The following is a 24,913-nucleotide window of genomic DNA, read 5'->3' as shown; positions in this document are numbered from 1 at the left end:
GCTCAAATTCAAGGCTTTCAAAATCACGGAACACAAGTTCAGGTTAAAACAAAATGTATGTAGGTCGTTTATTTAACACCTTATCTAGTTTTGGTGTAATTTAATTTTAATCTGATGATGCGTAATAAGGCCCCGATATCGGCAGCATGATCATTATCCATATTGTGTAATTGTCTATCCATGATCACTATTTTCATGATAAATATCTGACTAAAAACTTCCACAGTACATACAGATCGGATTGTGGCCGTCGCCATGTTAGCCATCTGTATGTATGTCTGTGTAAAATGGCCCTTGTGATAAGGCTTGTCCTCGATCACAGCTTTTGAGTTAAGTAAATACAAAACAAGATGCTAATTTCCTAGTATGAAAATGACCATAACTATTTTAATACTGAAGATATGAAAGTGAATTAGGTAAATATTAAAGTGTTTTTTTATGTTTTAACTGATGGGATAAATTACAGACTTGATTTATAAAAATAAGTGATAAATCTGGCTGTAAATTTTGCTTCAGAGACGTTTTCTTTGTGTAAGTAAAAACCCACTTGAGAACCATGGGCGATTTTAAACATTTATCACTTCTGAAACTTTTTAGATGCCAAAGGAATCAAGAAAAAAACACAAATAATGCCTTAGGATGAAATACAGTGAGCAAACGGCCAATGTTCGCTCTGGCTGTTGTTGGCCCTTCAGCTCTCGCTTCTATCTACCATCATTTCTCCTCACTATTGGAATTCTGAAGTAGGCTAAATGTCTCACACGCTTATCCCGATTTCCATAATTATTTACAGCACAAAAATTGACAATTTCAGCGGGTTTTAACGGACCCGCTACGCTGGAAACAATGGTCAGTGCCTACCTGCAGTTCATCGCGTGTACTCCAGTTGGAGTAGCATAGCAACAGTACGGGTCATGGGTCGTGACCCAACTGCTGTGAAACCTCCCTATACAGGATTTCTGCGCACACAAACTACTAAAAATTAGATAGAACATGCTGGTGGTACGTGTTACATCCTCAAAAAATTCCAGAATTCAAGCATGATTTCCCTTTCATAAATCCATGCTGACTTTGACCGATCCTGTCACTGCTTTCTAAATACGCTGCTATTTTTCTTTTAATATCTGTCTTTTAACTTCATTCCTCTCGGTTTTGGCATTGTGTTTGAAACAATAAAATAAAGCTAGACTATGAAAAAGTGACTGAATTCTCACCATTAGGGGAAGAGTGCCAGCTATTCTCGCAGACACACAAGATGTGTTAGGTTTGCCGCCAGCCAAGGACTCGGACAAGCCCAAAGATCGCTATTGGATCTGGTTTGGGACAAACCTCTCCGACTTCCAGTCCAGCAAAGATCCTATAGCAAGATAGCTTACTCCTGCGAAATGCAATGGGCTGACGTGTAGTACGCTACGGAGGGGATCCTGGGCATTTTTCCCCACCCATTTTAGTAACCGGAGCCTACCTGACCCAAATCGCAGTGTAATCTACGTTGCGGGGCAACAGTTTGTGTGCGTGATATAGGGTTAGATTCATAATTCTGTTAGTTCATACTTCTGTTAATTCTTGTTAAAGAATAAAATTTGACTCTGGTAATTGTCTTTTTTAATGTTTTTTAAATCATTTCTTTTTAAATGGCTCACAAGCAGTGCTTGAGTTGATTTTGTAGTAACCGGAACCTACCCGACTCGCAGGGTAATTAACATTGCGGGGGAACAGTTTTTGTGCGTGATATAGGGTTAGATTCATAATTCTGTTAGTTCATACTTCTGTTAATTCTTGTTAAAGAATAAAATGTTTATAAACACATACATGAATGTGATATAAATGTATATAATCATATAACACACACAATTATATTTATTCTGATTTTTATATCCAATGATGAACTTTATTTCAGACTAGACAAGATTCAGATTCAGATTCAATTTTAATTGTCATTGTCAGTGTACAGTACAGAGACAACGAAATGCATTTAGGGACATTAAATAAGAAACATTGTAAACCTCCCTGCAACTTCACACACACACACTAGGCCCAATCCCACCCCTCAACTATCTCTCCCCCCACCTGCACTCCCTCGCCTCCCCCCCCACACTACAATGTCTCCCCCCCCCCCCCCCCCCATGCCCCGGACCCCGTCTCCCCGGGCCGCGCACCCCCTCTACCCGGACCGCACACCCCCCTCTACCCGGACCGCACACCCCCTCTCCCCGCCCAAGTCAAAGACCAAAGCGAAGATACGGGAGCGGAGGCGGAATCAAAGATCCGGTCTTTGGCCGGAAGCAAGATGGCGGAGGCTGGTTGCTAAAATGGGTCCTATAATCACCTATGAATCTGCCCATGACCGTACTACGCGTTTGCGTGAGAGTAAGCCATCTTGCTCTGCTATAGGATCTTTGCTTTGCAGTCCAGCGTCATCCCAAGGTGCCGGTCATGCGCACTCCGCCCTTCCGCCCGCCGGCCACGTGACCTAATGACGCAACGTGACACCCGGCAACCATCGCCTCCCCTTTGCTCGATTGACAAACCAGTTACTTTCCACCCTCCTCAGGTTTAAAATAACAATAGCGACGGTCTACGTTGTGGATGTAAGGCAAATAAAACGAGATGTTAATCTCAAAATAAACGATCTGGGGGAGGGAAAAACAAGTGAAGCCTGTATTTCGATCGACCGCCGCACAGGCTCCGACTTCTCTGCCGACCGAAAGCTCGTTGTCATGGTGACGGGATTGCGTTGACGCTCCACCGGGCACTCACGCCGAGTGCGAGCATGCGCACAACGGATCTCCTCGTCCAGCGCTCACGTCGAGTGGGAGCGCGAGCATGCGCAGAAACTCCCCACCATTCAGTGCTCATGTCGTGTGAGCATGCGCACCGACTGCCCCTCCCCGTCCAGCGTTCACGCTGAGTGCGAGCATGCGCACTGACTCCCTCTCTCCCAATCTCCCAGCGCGAGAGGAAGCGGCGGCTCGGCGCGCTGGAGCTGCGCGGTTTAACCAGGCCGCGGGGACAGGCAGACCGACAAGGCCGGGAATATACTCTCATCCCGCCTCCTTTAATGGCGGACAAAGACGGTGACCGTGACAGAGGAGCGCCGGCTGACACCACCGTGCGCCCGGGCTCTCCGTTACCGGCAGCGCAGCCGCTGCCCGAAGAAGAAGAGGAAGAGGAGGTGGAAGAGGAGACGACGACAACAACCATCACTACCACCACGGCGGCAGCGGCTGCGGAGGACGAAGAGGCCGACGATGGTGCCGAGCCGGGAAATGGTGAGGCCGCCGCCACCGGCCCTCCACCGTCGCTGCTGCTGCAGACCCAGGAGTTGGCCTCCAAGCGGGTGGACATCCAGAACAAGCGCTTCTACCTGGACGTCAAGCAAAACGCTAAGGGGCGCTTCCTGAAGATCGCCGAGGTGGGCACAGCGGGCCGCAAGAGCCGCCTCACCGTCTCAATGCCGCTGGCGGCCGAGATGCGCGATCGCCTGGGCGACTTCATCGAGCACTACGCGCAGCTGGGGCCTGGGGGTGGCGGCATCGGCGACGCCAGCTCCCGCAGGCCGCCGCAGCAGCAGCAACAGCACCACCATCAGCCCACGCCGGCCCCGACCTCCCAGCCGCAGGCCCCGCTGCAGTCTCGGGCCCAGGAGGGGCAGGGCGAAGCGCCTCCGCCGCAGCGGGTGCTGAAGAGCGAGTACTTGGTGAGGGAGAACCGCAAGTATTACCTGGATCTGAAAGAGAATCAACGCGGGCGTTTCCTGCGCATCCGCCAGACCATGAGCCGAGGCCCGGGCTGGGGCTACTCGGGCCAGGGACAGACCATCGCCCTGCCCGCTCAAGGCCTCATCGAGTTTAGGGACGCTCTGGCCAGGTTGATCGAAGATTACGGTGTTGGCGGCGGGCCAGGCCCAGGAGGAGGAGGCGGCGGCCTCCTGGGCGATGGCGCCTCGGCTCTTGTGCCGCCCGAGCTGCCCGAGGGCACCTCGGTACCCGTCGACAACAAGAGGTTCTTCTTCGACGTCGGTTCCAACCGCTATGGGGTGTTCTTGAGGGTGAGCGAAGTGAAACCGGCTTACCGCCACTCCATCACAGTCCCCAGCAAAGCCTGGGAGCGATTCGGCGACAACTTCATCCGATACGCCGAGGAGATGAGGGCAATCCAAGAGAAGCGCAGGGACAGGAGGGCCGAGATGTCCAGGGAGACCGTAGCAAACAGTGAAGAGGAAGAAGAAGGAGATTGACATCCAGTACTGAGCCTTTTATTTTTTCACCCTTTATTTTCCCTCTGTCGAAATGAACAGTTTCATAATTTCCAAAGCCTCTATCGTATACCCCTTCTGAATACCATCTCTCTCTCCCATTTTCCTCTTCCCTTTTCCCTTAGTGGATCACCCTTCCTGCCTGATTGCCGTCTCTAGCCTATTCACTAGTTTTTGATCCCAATCACCACAATTCTGCTATCATCAGCCTCCTAGCGGCCAACTCGTTTTACCCTGTTTGCTCTTTTCCCTCGTCCCTCACCTCTGATCAACAACACGTCCATTCCACTGATTGCCATTTGTCCTCCCATCATCTCGCCTCTCTATTTCCCTTCGTCCCTCCCATTTCGCATCAGTCATCTTCCATTCTCTATTTGCTTGTCTTTACACTCCCACACATTGTCCCATCCTCTGCATGATCATTGCATCTCCTACTTATTTCAACCCTAGGTGCCGGGATCTAACACTCACACTCCTTCCTCGCTCTTCACCAGTATCTACCCCTCACGAATGTGATTTTTTTTTGTTATCCACACCACTTCATTGCTCTTCCTTGATTGATTATCAGTTTTCTTGTCAGCCTTTTCCACTTTCCATTCAGTCAGCTCCCTTCCCTGCAAGTTTTGGGCTGTGATTACTTCCCTGGCCCTTTCCAAGTGTCATTTCCTCTGAAATGAATATTTAAGCTGTTTTTTATTGGCTCTATTAGCAAGGCCTCCCAAATCCCTGTTTTTGAGTAAATCTTGCCTCTCTTCATTTCATTATACAATCTACACCCACCCCGATCATCATTAAACCGTCCCATCATTTATCATCACACAAATCCAGCACTCAATTTCCTTACACCGTCATCTTTCCCGTTCCAACTCCAGCTCCTTGGTTGCGTGACCCATCCACATACCTGATTTTTATGCCAGTATCTTCACATGCATGTCCTCTCATCCCTGCAGAGCTAATACCTTCTGACCTGCCCATCTGTAGTCATCATTTATTTCCACCCCATTCTCAGGTTTGTCTTCAGTTTCCACCCTGTTTGCCGTTACTCTATTCCGTCAGCTCGCATGTTTGTCCTACGTGCTGGTTCATTATATTTTTATTCCTTCCCTCCCTAATCCCTCCTCACGATAAACACATCTGCTTGCCTTTCCTGGAAAAAGGATCCCTTTTCCCCGTCACTACTTTACCTAGTCTCCCTCCTCACCTGTTCCTTGCCTTCCATCCATGTCCTCTTATGTTCTTTCTCCCACCAATCCTTAACCTCGTCTACTTCTTTCTTTTCACTCATCCTCATTTGCTTCACCATTCTTATCTCCTGTACCTATCTGTTCAATTTCTTCTGATCAACTTTCACCCACAACACCCCTCCTTCTCATCTCTCCATAAATAGTAATCTCTTGTCCTCATTTACTTTCCACTATTTATTTTCTCTCTTCAATATCATCCATCCAATCCTTGCCATGTACTGTCATCTTCCCACCCAATCTCTTTTTATGCTTCCGCGGTAAAAATACAATGTAAAATAAGTAATTTCCCCAGTTTTATTGGTCTGTTCCTTAAGGAAACAAAAGATTTTAAATAGTTTTGTGCTCAGTTTTGATTTTCAAAGAGCTTTGAGTTTCATGTGGTAATTATTGCATTTTGAAAACTTGCCATCTTAACCTTTGGAAATATGTTAATTTTACAAATAAGCATTTTTAATTTAAAAATCCAGTTACTTTTTTTTTCAGTACAGCCTACCAACAGAAATAAGACTGACTTCTCGTAAAACCTTCATGGAAAATATGTGCATCAATTCTCTACGTGAACAGTTACAGCCTGCCTGCTGTAAGTAAAGTTGTACCAACTTATTCCACTTGATTCACAGTATATGAGCCACAGGCCCATTACTTTACTGAAAGAATCAAGCTTTTGTACAGCTTTTAAGCTATCAAATCTATGTTGTCATAGAATATGGCAACATAAAATCCACATCAGCACAAAATGTGATCTACATTTTGCATGTACTACCGTATATGTTTGTGACCTTCAGTTTACGAAATTTGAACAGTACCTTATGAAATATTTAGTACTGGTTTGTACAATCTGCACTGAATCCAGTACACATCTTTCTCCACCTCGCCTTCCTTCCACCCCACCCACCCCCTTCCCAGAACTTTCCCTCTGTTGATAAAGTAATGGGGTTTTAAAGCAGGCAATAACTCCCTAATAGCTCAGTTTAGTTTATTTGTTGCACTTTACCAATTTCTAACTGACAAAAAGGGCATTATACATTTTTTATTCCATACATATTGAATAACCATGGGAAATAATCCGCAGACCAGTGTGCCAAAGGATTGCCCCCAGACATGAATGAATTGCCTGGAATGTAAGGATGCATAAAACTCTTCCTTTTTGTTAGGACATGGTTATGGGCAGCAAAAGATGAGTTACTGACATGTTGTATCTTTGACAGGTATTTAATAGCCTTTAATGTTTTTGCACTTCTTTAAAAGAATAGCAATTGGGTGCTACCCTATTTTCCCTATATCAACTGGAGACAACCATTGACTAATAGTACAGTTTTGCACCTAGGCAGCCACTTCGGTGGTGCTATCATTTATCTTAACAAAATGGCAACTTGTAGCAAGGGCACGTAGATGGAGAACCAAAACATTCAATGATAAACTACAGGAATTATAAGTATGGGAATAACTACGCCACTTCATGCTGCTACTTTTGTGATGATGTGGGTCGTGAATTAAGAGCTGCACCTACAGTACTGGGCGGATAAGATTAATCCTCAGCATCAACAAGTAGAATGGATACCAGTATATATGGGGATTTTTGATGCACATTAATACCCCCTCATAGCTTATTTTCTCGTGTTATGACAGCTTTTTTGCACTGTGACCTATTAACGAAGGCACTTGATGTAACTTTATAACATCAGTTGGAATTTATTGCAACCTAGTATTTTTTGCCAAGTTCAATTGCTCTCTTTTAGAAAACTATATGTATTATAAGGGACTAGTGACCATTTCTGCAATATGTAAAGATTTGGAAATATTTTTAAATAGTTCAGAATGTTAACCTGCAGATTCTCTCATTTAGCTGCCCCTTGATTCCTTGCAACTCAATCTTTGCACAAGACAATCGGAAGATATCTGAATAAAATGTGACTCTTCTAAATTGTCACTTAAATTCATAAGATGACAATCAAAATAATTTTGCTTTGAAAGTTATAATTATACTCTACGTTTTCTACAATAGAGGGAGAAAAGATAGTTTACATGGAATTGTACCCTTTAGTTTTTTTCACAAAGTGGTTGTTAAACTGATGTTATAAAGTTATAGCATTTAATTTCTGGGGACAGTGGAGGAACTCTCCCAGAGGAAAGTTTTTGGCATTTCTCTCCCCTGGCTTGGTACTTAATCTATTAGTGTTTTGAGAAATTTCATGTAGTTTTCTCAAAGGGAATTGCTGGGAATGTGTGATATGTTAATTACAATGTTATCTGAGTTCAGTGTTTTTGATGTAAATTAATGTAACTATTTATAACCTAGAGTAATGCCACAGTGTAGCACTGTTTGAAATGGGCAGTGTTATCCTTATCTGTTTACATCAGATAGAGTATATTGCACATGGGCACAGTTATTAGCAAAAAAAACTATTAAGAGCCTTTAACTGTGCCGTTACTTCTGCTGCACTCAAATCAATGAGCTATCTAGGTTAAAAAGAATTTAAAACTTTTATAGTGTGCTTGGTTTATAAAATAACAATCCACAGAAAAGTTAGGTAAAATGAAAATTATTTCAATGGTTGCAATACAATTATGAATACAAGAAAAGACAAAGAATGCATGTAAATTTATGAAGCATTCTTACATGCATTGGGCAATTTACTAAAGATAATTAGCAATATAAGTAAATGTTTTTTCCTTTGGAAAACAAGTTACTCTGTAATAGTAATAATTTGCTGGGCTACATTAGGTCAAGATTTAAGTGGTTTTGATAGAACTTGTCAAATCAGTCGGGCATCATATCACCAACAATACAATGACTTTCTATTTATGATAGCCAGCAGCCACTTAAATGAAACATTTTCATATTTATCTTCCACAATATTTCTTTCTGTCACATCCTTACTTGCTCTCTTCTGAGTGTCAGCTTGCTGATAATTATTCAAAGGATTGTGAAGATTACAAACTTTAATTTATCATGACATGGTTGTATTTTTGGTTCTCATATTTCTGTACTGTTGATGTGATATCTGGAAATTTATTAGCTATGGGCTGCTTCATGTTTTTCATTGTTATCCTTCCTAATTATCCTCTAACTTTGTCAGAATTTTTACGTCTACTGGTATTCTATAAAGTTGGTCCAAATTGCACTTAACAAATAGGCTGCTGTATATAATGGAGGGCAGTTAAGTTTGAAAAACTCCCAATATCAATTGGATCATGCAGTGATCGATTTCCTGTTCCTGAAATGCCTGAAAATTGTAAAATAAAAGTCCCTATTGCATTGGGCATAAGGCTCAATGTACAGAGCCCAGGTTATAAGTTGGCAGTGGAAAACTAAAGGTTTTTGTTTAATAAAAAAAATTGGTCTTGGAAATTAAATGATCAAAAATTATATACTTGGTAACCATTTGAGGTAGAGCATTTTTTTAATTGAACATTTGCACTTTAGTTTGAGAAATAATAAACGCTGACTGCCCAAGAGAAGTGTAAATGTCTCGTTCCAGAGGTTATCATTAATATTTTTGCAAATGTAAACCTGTTTCTCTCAAAACAACATTATAGATTGTGCTTGACCGTCACTGGAGCTATTGTTTAACTGTTTTATATTTATGGCGCAAACATTTTTGATGCTATAAATTTGAAATAAAGATTACAAATTCTCAGCAGGTCAGGCAGTATCTATGACAAGAGAAACTAAGTTAACATTTCTGGTTAATTACATTTTATTAGACCTATACAAGTGTGTTTTAAGTTAGGGACATGGAGAAAACAAAAAGGGATGTATGTGATAGGGTGGAGACCCACATTATCCTGTTAGCATGATTACTTTTGATATCCTACTAAAGTGGGAAATTAATGTTTCTAAATTGTTGGTGATCTGTGTGAAGGAGTGTAAATAGAGGATGTTGAATTACTGAAGTAGAGAAACGGGAAGATAACAACATGCTGTAACAATGAAACGCAAATCGCAACATCGAAGTAACATGCAACCATAACAACTGCTCCATTTCCCATGCTCCACTCAAGAGATCCCAATAGCCCCCACATTCAAGGAATCATTCTCCATAATTTCTGCTGCTTTTCTCGAGGTTCCATTACCAAGCATATCTCCTTTTACCTCATTTTAAAGGAACCATCCCATCTTTACTCCACCAACCATTCTGCTATTCATTACTTACAGCGTGGAAGCAGTCCCTTTGGCTCAACTTGCCCACACTGGGCATTATGTCCCATCTACACTAGTCCCACCTGTCTGCATTTAGCCCACATCCCTCTAAACCAGTCTAAATGTTGCGATAGTACCTTTCTCAACTCCCTCCTCTAGCAGCTCGTTCCATACACCTACCACCCATGCGTGAAAAAGTTACCCCTCGGGTTCCTATTATAGTCTCCCCCCCCCTGTTTTCTTACAATTTAGTCTGTTGCATTCAGGAGCTTATAATTTGGGTTTCATTACATGAGACAAACCAAGTGCAGATTGGGTTATCACTTTGCAGAACATTGTAGCAATCTGTTGGAACTTAGTTTCTTTCTAAGGCTTTATTCACCTTTCTCTATACTGCCACTTCCACTCTAACTCTACTTTGGTCTCCTATTCCATTCCAATGACCCCTGAGAACTCGACAAGCTGCACCTTATATTCCAGCTAGGCATGTTGCAGCCCTTAGGACTCTGTTCAATTCAACAATTTCTGTTTAAAAGGTTTTTGTGTTTACATTAGAACTGGCAATTTTGGTGAAAGAGATCGACCTCTAACACTAATCATTTTTTTCTCTTTCCATGGTGGTATTTCAAATTTTCAGAAATTGCTGTGTTTACAGTTCCAATATCTTCATTCTCATGCTCTCTTTCTTGTGCGTTACGTCTCTGCTGTGCTTATTTATCTTTCTCTATTCACACACCTCTGGACAGATCAACTATAATATTAAACCTTCATTTTCTACTCTGAGACACCACGAAGAGTCACAGGCAATTGCTTTCCATTATTGTTCCCATTGCTCTCCCTACACTTCATCTTTACAATTGTTTTCTCGTATTTCCAGTTATTACAAGGTTAACCATTTTTCTCCTATTGATGCTGCCTGAACTGTTCAACATTTTTGATATTATTCCAGATGGCCAGCATCTTCAATTCCTTTATTTACATATCTAAAGTCATTGCAGTCAGAAGATGAAACTTCAACCTCTTTTCCTTTCTCCACAGGTATCGCTTGACCTGAGCATTCCTAACTCTTTCTGTTTTTGCTTATGAATGATTTGGTTCGGAACATTCGTCAGTTATTAACCAGTTTGGGTGAATTTATTGAAATTATTTCAATTGTCTTTTTTCCCCAGTTAGTATTCAGTTTAATTTTATAATTCGACTAAATATCACCAACCTTTTAATGGAAGTGAAACAAGCAATTTTTTGCAATTTAGTTAATGTGGTGCTTATATCAAGTGAGTTGGGTGAGATTGTGTCTGTACTTTGAAACGTAGGTTGTTATAGCTGACAAGAGTTGATCCAAATGTTTTTTATCAGAAAGTTGCTGTTAGTAAACTTCAAATACAATTGTCTGCCAACTTTCTACACGTGTTTCAGTTATTTTAGTTTATATACTTCTCTGTGGAGATATTTGCACATCTGAAATTTGAAGCCATAGTGCATTAAGGATAGAGTTAACCCTTTATGGAGATTTTGACGATACTTCAAGCAGAATCTCGTTTAATCAGCCTTTGTGTTAAAGTTAAAAGAATCTTAAGATGCTGTAGAATCTAGGAACTCTATTTTTCTTTACAAGAATGCCTGCATTATCTTTTAGAATGTTAATCGTGATAGTTCACTTAGGAATATTCAACTGAAATTCCGCCATGATGTAGTTATTTTTGGGGAGAAAATCAGTTCATCTTTTTGAACAGATAAAAAGTTTACTGAGATTTGAGAATACTCGATCATGTTAAAGCTGTTACAGAATTTACTTATTCCGTTGTGACATGAAATATCTGGTCCTTACAAATATTGATTTTTGTCTGAAGATCTACAGATCAAAATGCAATTAGTTAATTTCAGCCTCTTAAAACAATTTTGTTGCTTTATTTCATTCACCTTTTTGCATTGAGCAATGTCTACCCATGTGAAACAATTCCTCTGTAATGTTAGGCTCTTTAGATCATGTCAAATGCTATTGATAATGGATAAAAATAATTTCTTTCAAATTCTTTTAATACATCGAATGGATAATAGTGAATGGTTTTATATTTATTTTAATTGATCGTGTTATCCATTGGGCTTAAAGGTTTATGCCTGTTAGTGCTGCACAACCAAAGAGCCAAATTGGAAAGATTGGGAAGCAATTTCCTGCAGAAATGAATGCTGATACCAATAGTAGCTGTGTTGTTCCTGGAATCTCACTTGTGGGTGGATTATTTTTGGTTGATTTGATTACTGGAGCACTTTAAATATTACATTCAAGAACTATAATTTTATTTTGCATGGATGCAGACTGAGTTTACATGGCGTGGAATAGATTTGACTCTTGGCTTATGCACTAGTATTCGAGCATTGAATCTGAAATCCTGAGATATGGCACATGCACTGTGAAATATGGAAAGAGGAAGCAAAGGTTTGGAGAACTGAATCTGTTAGGTTTTTTTTTTTTTGCACCATTGTACTCCCAATGTTCAGTGGCAGAATTTAATGCGGAATCAAAATCCCCAATGATTTAATTGGGAATTGTGGCCTAAAGACTTAGGAGAAAAGGGGGGTGGTTGTCCCTCTTTTTAAGTTAAGTTTTTGATTTAATGTGTTTAATTTATGGTTATTTTTCATTGTGTTTAGTTTCATCTGATTCCTATTAATATTTTGTTTACTTCCAATTTTCATATTTTAACTGTCTCACTGTCGGAGATGGATTAAAAACTATTAAAACAAATGTGTAACTTTTACAGGCTGTAATGCCCCCTCTCAATTTTGCAACTGTCAGAGGCTCTTTGGGGCATTTTGAGGTGGATTATCCTTACTGTGCTGCAAATGGCCTTTTGTCTTTCCATGTCATGCTTCTAGACTCATGAATTCAGGGGGCCAGCAAGATCTGTCTGTTATATGCAGGCATGGAAAGCACAGGTGGGGCTAGGCTAACATTAGTGTTGCAGCTCCATTTACAAAATGTACCTAGATTTGGGCCTTTATGCATGTTCTGGTGTATTAATAAGGTGTGATGTTGAAGATACAAATATGCTGTTTTGCATGTTATTTATAGTAATGTTCATGCTGCCTTGTTAACAAAATCATTATTTTTCTTGACTGATATTTATGTGTAAGAGGAGGGAAATCTTCATATGTAAATCTTTATCTCCTATTAAACCTTGATTTCACTGCAGAGTTGGAAGCAGAATGGTACTGTGCATTTTATTTTGTGAATGAGTATAAAATGATCTATTTAAATCTAACAAATAAAATGTTAGTTCAAAAGCGGATTTCACAGCTATTTAAAATAGGTTATTTTATTTTCCTCTTTCTCTGTTTTGTGGAGATTAAGGTAAAAAGTAAAATTGATAGACATATAAGGCATTCAATACAAAGCAAATATTTAGCCATTTTGGAACTCTTTAATTTTCAGTTAAATTAATGGGAATGAAAATCAACTATTTTCTATAAGCAACAACCGACCAATATATGAATCTACAATTACATGCCATCAATAAGTTAAATATCTACCCCTGTTTTTTAAAATATATTTTCAAACATTTAATACAACCGATATAGTTCATTGGCAATTGTAGTTGTGGAGTTCTTTTCCATACCTAGAGGATAAACTGTGGATTTGGCATGTGTGAATTTCTTTTCCTGTCATTCCATCTTTCTCTGTTGGATTATTTTCTCTGGAGACCTGATAGAAGCATATAAAATTACAAGGGATAGATGGAGTAGACGTAGTCATATTAACATGGAAATAGACCCTTTGTCCCAATTCAACCATGCCAACCAAGATGCTTCATCAAAGCTAGTCCCATTTGCTCAGTCAGAATTTTTACCCAGGGTGAAAATGTCAAAGACTAGAGAGCAAGGCTTTAAGGTGAGAGGGGCAAAGTTTAATGGAAAAATGTGTGGCGAGTTTTGCAGAGAGTGCTGAGTGCCTTGATCATGCTGCCAGCAGTGGTGGTGGAGGCAGACACAATAGTGGCATTAAAGAGGCTTCTAGATGGGCAAGTGTATGTGCAGGGAATGGAGAGATATGGATCACATGCAGGCAGATTAATTCAAATTTGACATCATGCTCTCCACAGATATTCCACATTCTTGCTGGATCTATTTATTTTTGAGATCCAGAAAATATCCATGAGGCATTAAAAGCATAAATCTGCCTCATTTTTATACTGCTGTACAGTTATGGTCAAATGAATATATTCCAATATTTTCTGAATTATAGGTGCAGGAAACTAATGGGTTCTTCTTTAAAATACTTATTAAGAAAATATATATAACCCCTTTTTTTTGGCTACCTAGATCGTTATAACAATAATCTAATACTCTTACTTAGTCTTTGTGCTCAGACGTTTCAGAGGAAATTGGTCTAATATACATTAAATGTAGAAGGATTTGTTCCAATGCAACCAAGGATTAAAAGATTTTATAATTTGTAAATGCATAAATTATGTGCATGGGATTGAAAGCGTGTGTCCTCTTACTATTAAAAAAAAAACCTAATAGTGCTTATATTGACCATAAACAGGAGTAATTGCCCATTGAATATGAAAACATACAAACTTGTCTTTTCCTGATGCATACATTAAAACTAAGTTTGTGGATTTCAATGTATAAACATTAATAAAATAAAACAAGTGTACATTTATTTTATTTCACTAAAGTTTATACAATGACTCCTTGAGACTGGCAACACAAGTCGATAGTGGTGAAGAATGCATATAGTATGTTTGCTTTCATCGGTCGGAACATTGAGGATAAAAGTCAGGAAGTCGTGATGCAGCTTTAAATGACTGGTTAGACCACAAATGGAGTATTGCTGTTGTCCTGGTCGCCCCCATTACAGGAAGGATGTGAAGGCTTTGGAAAATTTGCAGAGGAGGTTTAACAGAATGAGGCTTGGGTTAGGAAGTATTAGCCACAGAGAGCAGTTGAACAGACATGGATTATTTTCTATTGAATGCTGGAGATTATGGGGAGACATGATAGACGTATTTAAAATAATGGAAGGTATAGATGGAATAGACAGAACCGTTCTCCCAGGAAGGAAAAATCAAATACTAGAGGACATAGGTTTAAAGTGAGAAGGGAAAGGTTTAAAGGAGATGTGCGGGTCAAGTTTTGTGTACTGTGTGTCTGGGATGTGCTGTTGGTGGTGGTGGTTGAGGCAGATACAATAGTGGTATTTAAGTGACTTTGGATAGGCATGTGAATGCACAGAATGGAGGGATGTAAATAATGTGCAGGTAGATGAGAGTTGGTCTTGACATCATGATCGTCACAGTTGGTGTGGGCAGACATTGGGTTTTTGTGCTGTACTGTTCTATGTTAAATCCATTTAAGATTTGTAATTTTAACTAATTGCTTCATCTGAGCAAGTTTGAACTGGCATCAAAATTAAATCTCTAGATTGCTGCCTGAGCCATACACATTGGCATAAAGACAAACTGCTCAGTAGATTTAATGCTTAGCTCAGAGAGTGACCAGGATGGGAGAAGATTTAATTAATGGGCACTGTATAAAGGGGTCTTTTCTGTTTTGACTAGTTCCACTTAAAGTAAACTGGAGCCAAGTCCCAGTGAGCAAAATAACTAGGGCACTGGATGCATAAAATCATGAACGGAATATATAGGGTAAATGCACAGTCTTTTACCCAGAATAGGAGAATCAAAAGCAAGACGACATATGTTTAAGGTGAGAGGGAAAAGATTTAATACAAACGCAAGGGGCAACTTTTTCACATAGAGGGTCATGGGTATATGGAATGAGCTTCCAGAGGAGGTAGTTGAGGCAGGTACTGCAACAGCATTTAAATGACATTAAGAGAAGTACATAGATTTGGAAAGGTTTAGAGGGCTGTGGGCCAAATGCAGACAAATGGGATGAGCTTAGTTGGGGTATCTTGCCCGGCATGGACAAGTTGGGCCAAAGGTTTTGTTTGCATGGTGCATGACTCTATGAAGGTTTAAATTGTAGGCAGGATTGTCAGAAAGATTGGAGCAAGGTAAATAAAAAATGGTTAACTATATGGCAAACTGACAGTATATAGTAAAATACATTATTTAACGATAGTAAAAAGGCATCAGATTGACCTCAGAGAAACATAGAATACGCTTAAAGTGATAAGCAGTAAATCAGTGCATAAAGTATTTTGAACAAAACGGGTGAATTAATAATAGAAATGGTAATAAATAGATTTCACCCGATGCTTTCTATTGTAGCTATGTGCATGGTGTCTGAAGCTGGGAGCAGGTATCTTATGTGAGGTTTTTTTTAATGGTTTACAAAATATGAAGGATTAACAAACATATCCTCATGAATAGTAACAACAGGGAAAGGGTAGTGGATCAGATAGTTAAAATGTAAAATTGGTTTGAGTAGTTTGAGTAGAAAATTTCCCTGGTAGTATTTGTAGCTTAATCCACTATGAAAATCGTAATCACAATCTGCCTCAATTTTGCCTATTGATGATCTGCAGAATAAATTTTTGAAGAAAATTATATAAAATATATACATGCCTATCACGCCTGCTTTGCAATTTGTTTTTATTTTGACATTTTTAGACCCATTACGTTATAATTTCCCTGGAAAACATGGCTCCATCAGGCCACATGCAGCCTGATACGTTGAACCGACGCACTGCTCGCCTCCCATTTAATAAAGCTCACTGTCATGCTCAGCCCTCCCAACTCCAAACTAACCCACTGTTGCCCCATTTTTCCACCACACTTTCCAGGACGGATAGCCTATCCTATACTGTCTGGGATCGCAAGAAGTCAGTAAGAGGTCACACTACTCAATGGGCCTGCAATACTGTTTAGTAGAACTGGTGATAACGGCAAGAGAGGTACATTTTGGGAATTGTTTGTTCTGTTAGCATATGATGCAGAGGCAGAAGGAAAGAGGGGTGAAGAAAAGGATGAGTTAGGAACAAAGAGGAAGGTATCCTTGAAAAAACATAAAATTGCAAATTCTCTAAGAACATAGAAACTGCTAGAAGAACTCAGCGAGTTGTGCAGCATCTATGGAATGAGAAACCAGTTTACATTTCAGGTCAGGAACCCTTCCACAGAAATTATATGCTTGCATCAATCTGAGGATGTACAAAATTGATGTGACCATTTCATTAAAAAAAATCCATCTGTCTAATTACTTGCTAATTAGTCTACTTTCAATTGTTGGCAATGCTATGATGCTGTCAATAACCTGCCCACTAAAATCCAGTCATCGGGACACCCAGCTTCAAAACACATCACATTCTTAAGTTGAAACATGGACCACAGAGCTGAAATGCAGATGTGAAGTGACATCAAAGTAATATTTGACCAAGTGTGGCATTAAGGAGGCCTGATAAAACTGACTGCCATCACAGGGAACAATAATTAGATTCCTACTTTCTTAAAAAAAAAATGGTTGTGGAGGTGAATAGGTCAGTCATTCCAGTCTGAGAACATCAATTGCAAGATTTCTCAGTGCAATTTCCTTGGCATAACCACTTGTTGATGCAACTGTGACCTTCCTTCCATTATGTCAAAAGTAGGGATCTTTCCTGATTCTACCCACATCTCACCAAATGAAATAATTTACATCTGCATGCAACAGGACCTAGACAACATTAGGCTTCGACTGATGCGTGGTAAGTAACATTACTGACACAAAAGTGGCAGGTATTGACTGTCTCCAACCATTGATATTCATTTACATTATGAACTCCAAATCTCCCTTCATTGGTATCCTGGGGGGGGTTCATCGCTGGCAAGACACTCAACAGGCTATGCACATAAATAGGTACATGAGCATGATCAAAAGCTGGATATCCTATGGTGAACTTATCCCCAGATACTCTGGAAGAAGAGTGATGGAATATTATCCCTTGTCTGGATGAGAAAATTCAAATAAAACTTAACTCAATAACTGCTCTGAACATGCATTCCCCTTACCACCAATACACGTTAACTGCACTTTGCACCATTTACACAAATGCTGCAGTTATCCACCTGAGCATCTTGCATGTATGACCCAGGAAAAGGGCAGTGTATGCAGTTCAGTTTAAAGATATTTTCAACTCGTGTAAGGTGCCTTTTTTTAGTGTAATCATCAAGTAGAAAATAAAAGTTCTTGACAGAGTGGACATGTGGGAAAGCTATCACTGTATCTTCCATTTAAGACTCATCTTTTTTGCCAGAGGATGCTCAGAACCAATCACCAAAGGGGCAGATTCTTCATAAGCAAAAGGGTGAAAGGTTACAATGATTAGGTGAGAATGCACAGGTGAGGTTACAGATCAGCCTTGATTTGCTGAATGGCAGAACCGATTCAAAGAGGTGAATCCACACCCTTGATTAATGGTGGCTCTGCGTGTTGAGTCGGAGGTGAGAGGCAGAGTTGCGATTGGTGTTCAGATTCTGGTGACATTGGTGAATCTGAGCTTCATGGAGTTTGTTGTTGAAGATGAGGTTCTTCCAGTGATTATTGCCTGGTGGCTGATGATCAAGAACTAAAGGTGTCAATGCACACCTGGAGAGCTTCCACTCATCTCAAAGCTTATAACAAAGAATTATATATACATGCATCATGTAGCCACATCCAACATTGCACCATAATGGAATGCTATCCTTGATTGTGGTTATTGTTTTCTTGATGTTGCAGAACACCTGAAAGCCACTTCATAGAAAGCTGTTATGGAGGTGGTACAATGTTGGTGGCTTTTTCCTCCTATCTTGCTCCAACAGATCTTTTTTTTTTTTAAACTCTTCATGGAATTCTAGCATATATTCTCTGCCATCAAAGTTCACTTGATTTGTCTATCTGACAAGTATTCTCATCTACATACATGCCTATGTTGTAGACTCCCTTATCCGTACACATCATTCATTGATGCATGGGGTTTCATCAGTCCACTAAGTGAAAATATGTTCTAAATTCAAGTGCTGAGAAGGGGTAATTTCCCTTAGTAACATGCAATGCGATTGCAGTGCAACATTTTCAGCACTAACATTTATTAACACTTAAGGCTTGTTCGCACATTTGTCACTGCAGAAATTAAAGAATGCAAGTTTTCATCAAACACGTACCTTTTTTACTTCTAATAATTACGCCCATTTCAGTGGTAATAGTTGTCGAATTTCCAAGAGGTTCGATCCTCAGAACTGCTGAAGCGTTTTAAAGCGATCTTGAGGATGCATTAAATAAATTTTAGTGAATTTCAACAACAAACAACATTGTGAGATTTACAAAGTCAACATGGAATGCAAGCAAGTATTCAATTTTTCTTCATGCAAGGAAAACATAAATTGAGGTCAAACACCCTGAAGAATAAATGGCATTACAACAATAATTTGTAAATCGAATATTCATAAATTGAGAAATGTCTGCATAACAAGAGACTAAACTTTTCTGTTATAAACTTTGGGGAAATTTTCACTTTTTTTTACAAAGCAGTATTATTGGATAAAATATGATGGAAAGTTTGGGATATGAGCAATAAAGGGACAGATGATCAAATAACTTTTTGGATCTTCATTTGAACTGGGCATGGCTGATCTTTAGTAATATATGAAATATGATTTTGTTGAATGCACTGAAGGATCTTTTCCAAACAATGTTAAGGAAACAAGCTTACAAATCCATTTTGCAAAGATATAATAATGTTCTATTAAATTAATATCTGGGGAAGGATGGTTATAACGGGGAATTTTATACTAAATGTAAGATTTCTATTCTTCCAGAATCTGTACAGAGCAAACTGCATTAACAAATCAGATTAAAATGTATAAAGATATGTGATCAATAACAAACATAAATAATTATTTCAAACATTAAAATACTTCCTACCCTCTAATACTGTGGCAAAGGCATGTTAAAAGGAATCTGGCTTAAAAATAGTAAACTGGTGGCATCCACAATTTAGACATGATTGAGACAAAATGGGGAGAGAGAGAAAATGGTAATGAGATTAAAACAGCAACAGACATTAAGATCAAATTATAGAAGCTCGATTGTAGAAAAGCAGATCTGGATCTAAATTCAGTTCCCTTAGAGGATTAAAATAAAGACTAAGGATATTGCAGAGACTTAAATCATACTGTTCACAGAAGAAAACACACACATCATTCCAAAGTAGTGGGAAATGAGTAAAGGCCCTCTCCCACTTTCCCGAGTTACTCACGAACTCTCCCGAGTTTTCCCCTTGATTCGAACTCAGGGAATGTCCGTAGGAGTCTGTTGATGTTTTGTAGCGGCTCATAATGCCAGCCGTCGAAACTCAGGGCATCAGGTAAGTCGGGGCGTTTTTACAACATGGTGAAAAATGTCCACGAGTAAAACAAATAGCTCCGAGTACCTACAAATGGCTATTACTGTAATTATCCGAGTTCAAATCAAGGGGAAATCTCGTGAGAGTTTGTGAGTGACTCGGGAAAGTGGGACAGGGCCTTAACACCGGAGCAATTATTGGGAATAAACCTCAAAATGTCCTGAGACCTTATTACATAGTTCCTAGTGTTTTCAAAATAAATAGTGGATGGATTGGTTTTCCTGTTTCAGACTGCTTTAAATTTTACTATGGTTCTCATGAACTGGAAGTCAGCAAATATAAAATTTCAGAATGAAGAGGGCAAAAGAAATAGGACCAAAGAAGTGTTATTCTGAAATTAGCTGCAGTGAAAATATTTGAGTGTATTATGATCTTTGTAACAGGGAACTTGGAAAAGCACGGCTGGACCGAGTCAAAAGATTTATCAAAAGAAAATCTTGTTTGAGAAATATATATATTCTTTCACATGTATATTCTTTGAAATTCTAAATGCTAGCCACACACCAACTTGCCTCCTTTACAGTTCTAAGAATCCCTAAAGAATATATATTTACAGACAGATATTTTGGGAAAACCGGGGTCATTTTTGGATGAAATGACTGGACCCCCTTGTGTTTCTTCTGCTGTTTTATAAAATATCTAATAAATGAGGGGGGAGAGGATAACTACTACTGTTTCTTGTTTAAGGCTGACATGGAGTGAAGTTCTGAATCTTTGGAATTTTCTACCTTGGAGCTTATAGATGGTTTTTAAGAGATTATTAGTATTTTAGATAAAGAGCATTGGTTTATTATTGTCCAAGATACAGTGAAAAGCTTTTATTTGTATACTATTCAGTCCAAATCAAATCATACTATGCATGAGTACAATCAAGCCATACAGAAGTACAACAGGTAGTTCAAAGAGAAAAATATCAGAATGCAGAAGGATTTTGTAGATTGTGCATGTAGGTGGAGTTGAGGTAGGATATCAGTCATAATCATATTGAATGGGAGAGGAGACAAAGCAAATGGAGGTGCGTATAACTTTTTGTTTGATTGTACACTGCCCAAAATGTTAGTTCGGCAGGATGTGACAGTATCAGCTCCTTTACATGCTGAGGTGAATGTGACTGTGGGAGGCCACTATGAATTGGCAGAGAGATCAAAATCTATGGGCATTGATTTGAGGTAAGTTATAGGAGGAATATAGAGGAATTGTGATAAAACAAAATCACCCACAAGATGGTAAGGATTTGGAGCACATTGAGACCGTGGAAGAAACCCTCCAAACATTTAATATGCCGAATGATGTACTTGAGCTTAAACCTGCAGCGTTATAGGCATGGTACTGACAGAAGGAATTAGGCCAGTAGGTATTTTATGAGCAACATAGAGAGATGGTTCAATTGTCTTTCTCTGTCTCATAAGATTTCTGTGATGCTATAAAAGAACCAGTGTGAGGACTGAATAGTCAGCTATTTAAAATCTGTCTAGGTGAAATTTGGTAGTTTCTATGAAGATAGTAAGAAACATGACACTCAGTCAGAATTGGTAAAACATTGAGAATTTTTCAATAAAGTTAGTTATGAGTTTAATTTAACTTAAAAACATTAAATCCTGTTTTGTACAATGTCCTCAATGAATGTGTTTAATTACAGTAATAACTTAGTATAATTAGTACATTAGGAATTGCGCACCCATGAATTCAGTTGAATTGTATAAAATGTGAGAAAATTATGTTGGTATCCAAATAAATGCGTTCTGTTAACAAACATTTATTCCCCCTTGGTCTAGTTTATTATCTAGATTAATATCTAGTATTGGCATGTTGTGAGATACAATAGCATTTATTTTGATTTTTGATGTAAAAGAATCTCTTGGTGCTTAAACAGCCAAAATTCTGTGACTTTGCACATTTTAATTTCATTCTTGAAGATTTGCACTGACACATTTTTAGATGCCTTGATAAGGCAATGTAACTATTTTGTACTTCCTTTACAACTATTGTATTTATTAGATTTTAGTTCATATAGCTGATATGTGTACACTTTTTAGATTTTTGGGTCATTTAACTGATCAGAAGTAAATATGCAATTTTGTTAAATTCTGCAACTGTCACACAGATTTAATTAATGATTATATTATTTAGTAACCAGTTGCTAATCTTTATCTGCATTATCATTAGGCTTTACTGATGCCAAAACGTATTTTAACCATCACCAATCAAGTTAAGTATTTAATGTTTGCTAATATGCAGCATTTGAATACTTTTATTTCAGCACCTCAAATTATTAACTTAATGTGGCCAGTAAGAGGCCTGAACCAACAATATTTCATCCTGATTTTACATTGTTCTAAGTACTCTCCCCTTCACACAATGTTTGCGAAATATGATCATCACAAAATATTTTTCTATCGTTCGCAAATATTTAAAAAATGTAATATTTCCAAAGTTGGTATTTACGTCAAAACATTCCGGCACTTGAAATATTGAAACCTAGTTGATTGGCCTATGATTTATAACTTTAATGTTACTCAAAATTAAAACCAATTGAGATTAAGTTGTAAAACGAATTCTGTATTTGAATTCCCAAGTAGATCATGCTGAGGGAAAGTGAGTAGATGTATTTTTTTAATAATGGATGAATACTTCAGACCAATCTGCATACTAAATTCCCTCTCAAATGACTGCTTGTTTTGGGGTTTTTTCAGAAAATTGTAATCCTATTTCTAACTGCCCATTGCTAGGGTTATTATCATAGCATTTAATGCAGTAATATGGTATCAACAAAAAGTCTTGCATTTCAAATTTTATGCCCTAACTAAATTGCACTAATTGTGTATCTTCCAAGCGTGTGCGTGTGGGTGTGTGTGTTATGCGTGTGAGAGAGAGAGGTTTGTACACTTGAAAAAGCTCTTACTGGTCACTGTGCAAATAAGTCCCAAGCACTTTATATTGTCGTCTCAATACTTTAAATCCTTGCTTTGGTAAACTCTTAAAAACATTTGGCTTTAATGCTATTTTTTTTAATTCTTCAAAAAATTAAATTCTCAGGTAAAAGAAATCCTTTATTCACTTCTAAAAATCATCTAATTAATTATGTCAGTTAAAATTTACAAAACATTAGATTTAATCATCGGTCTATTTAATTAGCTTTTGTCTTTTTATTGCCCTTTCATTCATAATTAATAGTGCACATCAGTTCACTTGTAATGTGAAACTCAGTAATATCTAAATGTATCGTACATAAACTGTTATTCCATGTATTACTATTAAAACTATTACTTTTATGTGGGATTCCTTGCAACACAAACGTACAATAGCATTATGTCCGTATTTTGTTTACACCAACCTTCTATTATTATAGTACCTAAACACACAATGTATTCAGAAAAATGTAAGTGCTTTTTAGCAGAATTTATTGTTGTATTTGCGAAGTTTTAGTCTATTTGTTTCATGTTCAACAAATGATGTGTTGAAACTCAGAAAATCTGCCTTTTAATTGATGTCTGATAGCATGATATGTCAGAGGAAAACAGGTAGGGCTTGATGCTGATTTTCTTTTTCCCCTCTGAGACATGGGAGCGATTGAAATCCTTGCAGTCGCAAGTTCTGCTAATAAAAAATAAAGGGATTAGACTATTGCTGTGCATTTTCAAACCTTGACTATGTGTTTATTTTACTACAGGATGTGAACCTACATTGGTTGAGCATCAAGCCCTTGTGAAGGAAGAGATCATTTTTCGAGGAGAAACAAATGCTATTTGAAATGATAGTCGGGTAGGGTTTAATTGTCATCGGTAAGTTTTAGGCCTAAAAAACACACACACACACAAAAAAAAATTGGTTCTAGTTTTAAGCAAAGTACAATTTCAGTTAGGTCCATAAGTTTGGGTCCTTTCTATTTCTTGTATATGATTGCTGAAGTGCAGCATTTCCTCTCAATAGTGCTTCTGTAGATCCCAGCTATGCATACCTGCTAATAAATCGCAAGAGTTTAAAATCTGTGGTGTTTGTTCTATAAACTACTCATAAATTAAATTGCGCATGTTTTTGAAAATGATCTTTGCTGTATGTTCATTTCTAGCAGTCAGGCACTCCATGAAGCAAAATTATTTTATTAAATTTTAAGAAAATATTTTTATATGAAAAATGATCTCTTCCCCTGAAGTCTTCAAATTCAAATGGTATATCACTATGAAATATGTATTTATTATATATGTAATAACATTGCTTAACTGTATTTATAATTTGAGGTCTAGTGCAGCTGATATGTTTGTAATGCATTTGATACTGTATGTAAAATAAACAATTAAAATGGTAGTATTGTGAAACAAGTGGCCAGTTATGTTTGACTCTTAAGTTTGGATTAAAATGGCATTTTTTCTCAAAAAGAGCCTCCGTGCATCAATTATCAGTACAAATTTACACATTTAAATTCTTACTCAACCAAGTGGGACCCGTTGGGTCTCTGTCACATGGGAGGCCTGGTCCCCAAACGCAATATTCCACCACTGACCCATAGCCCCCAACTGCGCATGGTCGGCTGACAGGCATCCATCTTCCTACCCCTATTGTCCTCTATTCCCCCTCATCCCACAGCACTGCCTCCTGTCCTCTACACCATTCCCCTTCTTTTCCCTCTCATCCTCCCCCTCCCCCTCACTCCCTCCCCACCCTCCTCCTCTCCCTCTATTCCCCTGCTCCTCCACTCCTCACCTCCCCACTCTCCCTTCTCATTTTCCCACTGCCCTCCTCTCTATCCTCCACTCTCCCCTCTCCCTGTATCCCCATCCCATCCCCCACTCTCCCTCATCACCTCAAATCCTTGCCCCGGGTGCCGCTCCTCTCCCTCCCCATGGGCTTGCCCCGGGTCCCGCTCCTCTCCCTCCCCACGGGCCTGGAACAGCAGTCCTGGGAGTCGCTCCTCTACCTCCCCACGGGCCCAAAGC

The 24,913-nt window shown here is 39.0% G+C and overlaps 1 protein-coding gene across 3 annotated transcripts; it reads left to right on the top strand.

Moving 5' to 3' along the window:
• Positions 1-2,878: 2,878 nt before the first annotated feature.
• Positions 2,879-24,355, top strand: LOC129701071 (transcriptional activator protein Pur-beta-like). Of its 3 annotated transcripts, none has more exons than XM_055642037.1 (3): positions 2,879-4,246; positions 5,986-6,082; positions 23,650-24,355. In XM_055642037.1, the coding sequence occupies exon 1, from the start codon at positions 3,062-3,064 to the stop codon at positions 4,238-4,240; it is 1,179 nt and encodes a 392-aa protein (XP_055498012.1). In that variant the 5' UTR covers positions 2,879-3,061; the 3' UTR covers positions 4,241-4,246; positions 5,986-6,082; positions 23,650-24,355. The 3 variants fall into 3 exon arrangements, with proteins under 3 accessions (XP_055498012.1, XP_055498020.1, XP_055498003.1); XM_055642045.1 differs by having other exon boundaries at positions 22,146-24,355; XM_055642028.1 differs by lacking the exon at positions 23,650-24,355 and adding an exon at positions 10,685-12,839.
• The last annotated feature ends 558 nt before the right edge of the window (positions 24,356-24,913 follow it).

This window comes from Leucoraja erinacea, chromosome 1 (assembly GCF_028641065.1).
Source record: "Leucoraja erinacea ecotype New England chromosome 1, Leri_hhj_1, whole genome shotgun sequence".
Taxonomy (NCBI): Eukaryota; Metazoa; Chordata; class Chondrichthyes; order Rajiformes; family Rajidae; genus Leucoraja; species Leucoraja erinaceus.
Note: the sequence above shows the minus strand (reverse complement) of the source record. Positions and strands in the feature narration are given on the sequence as shown.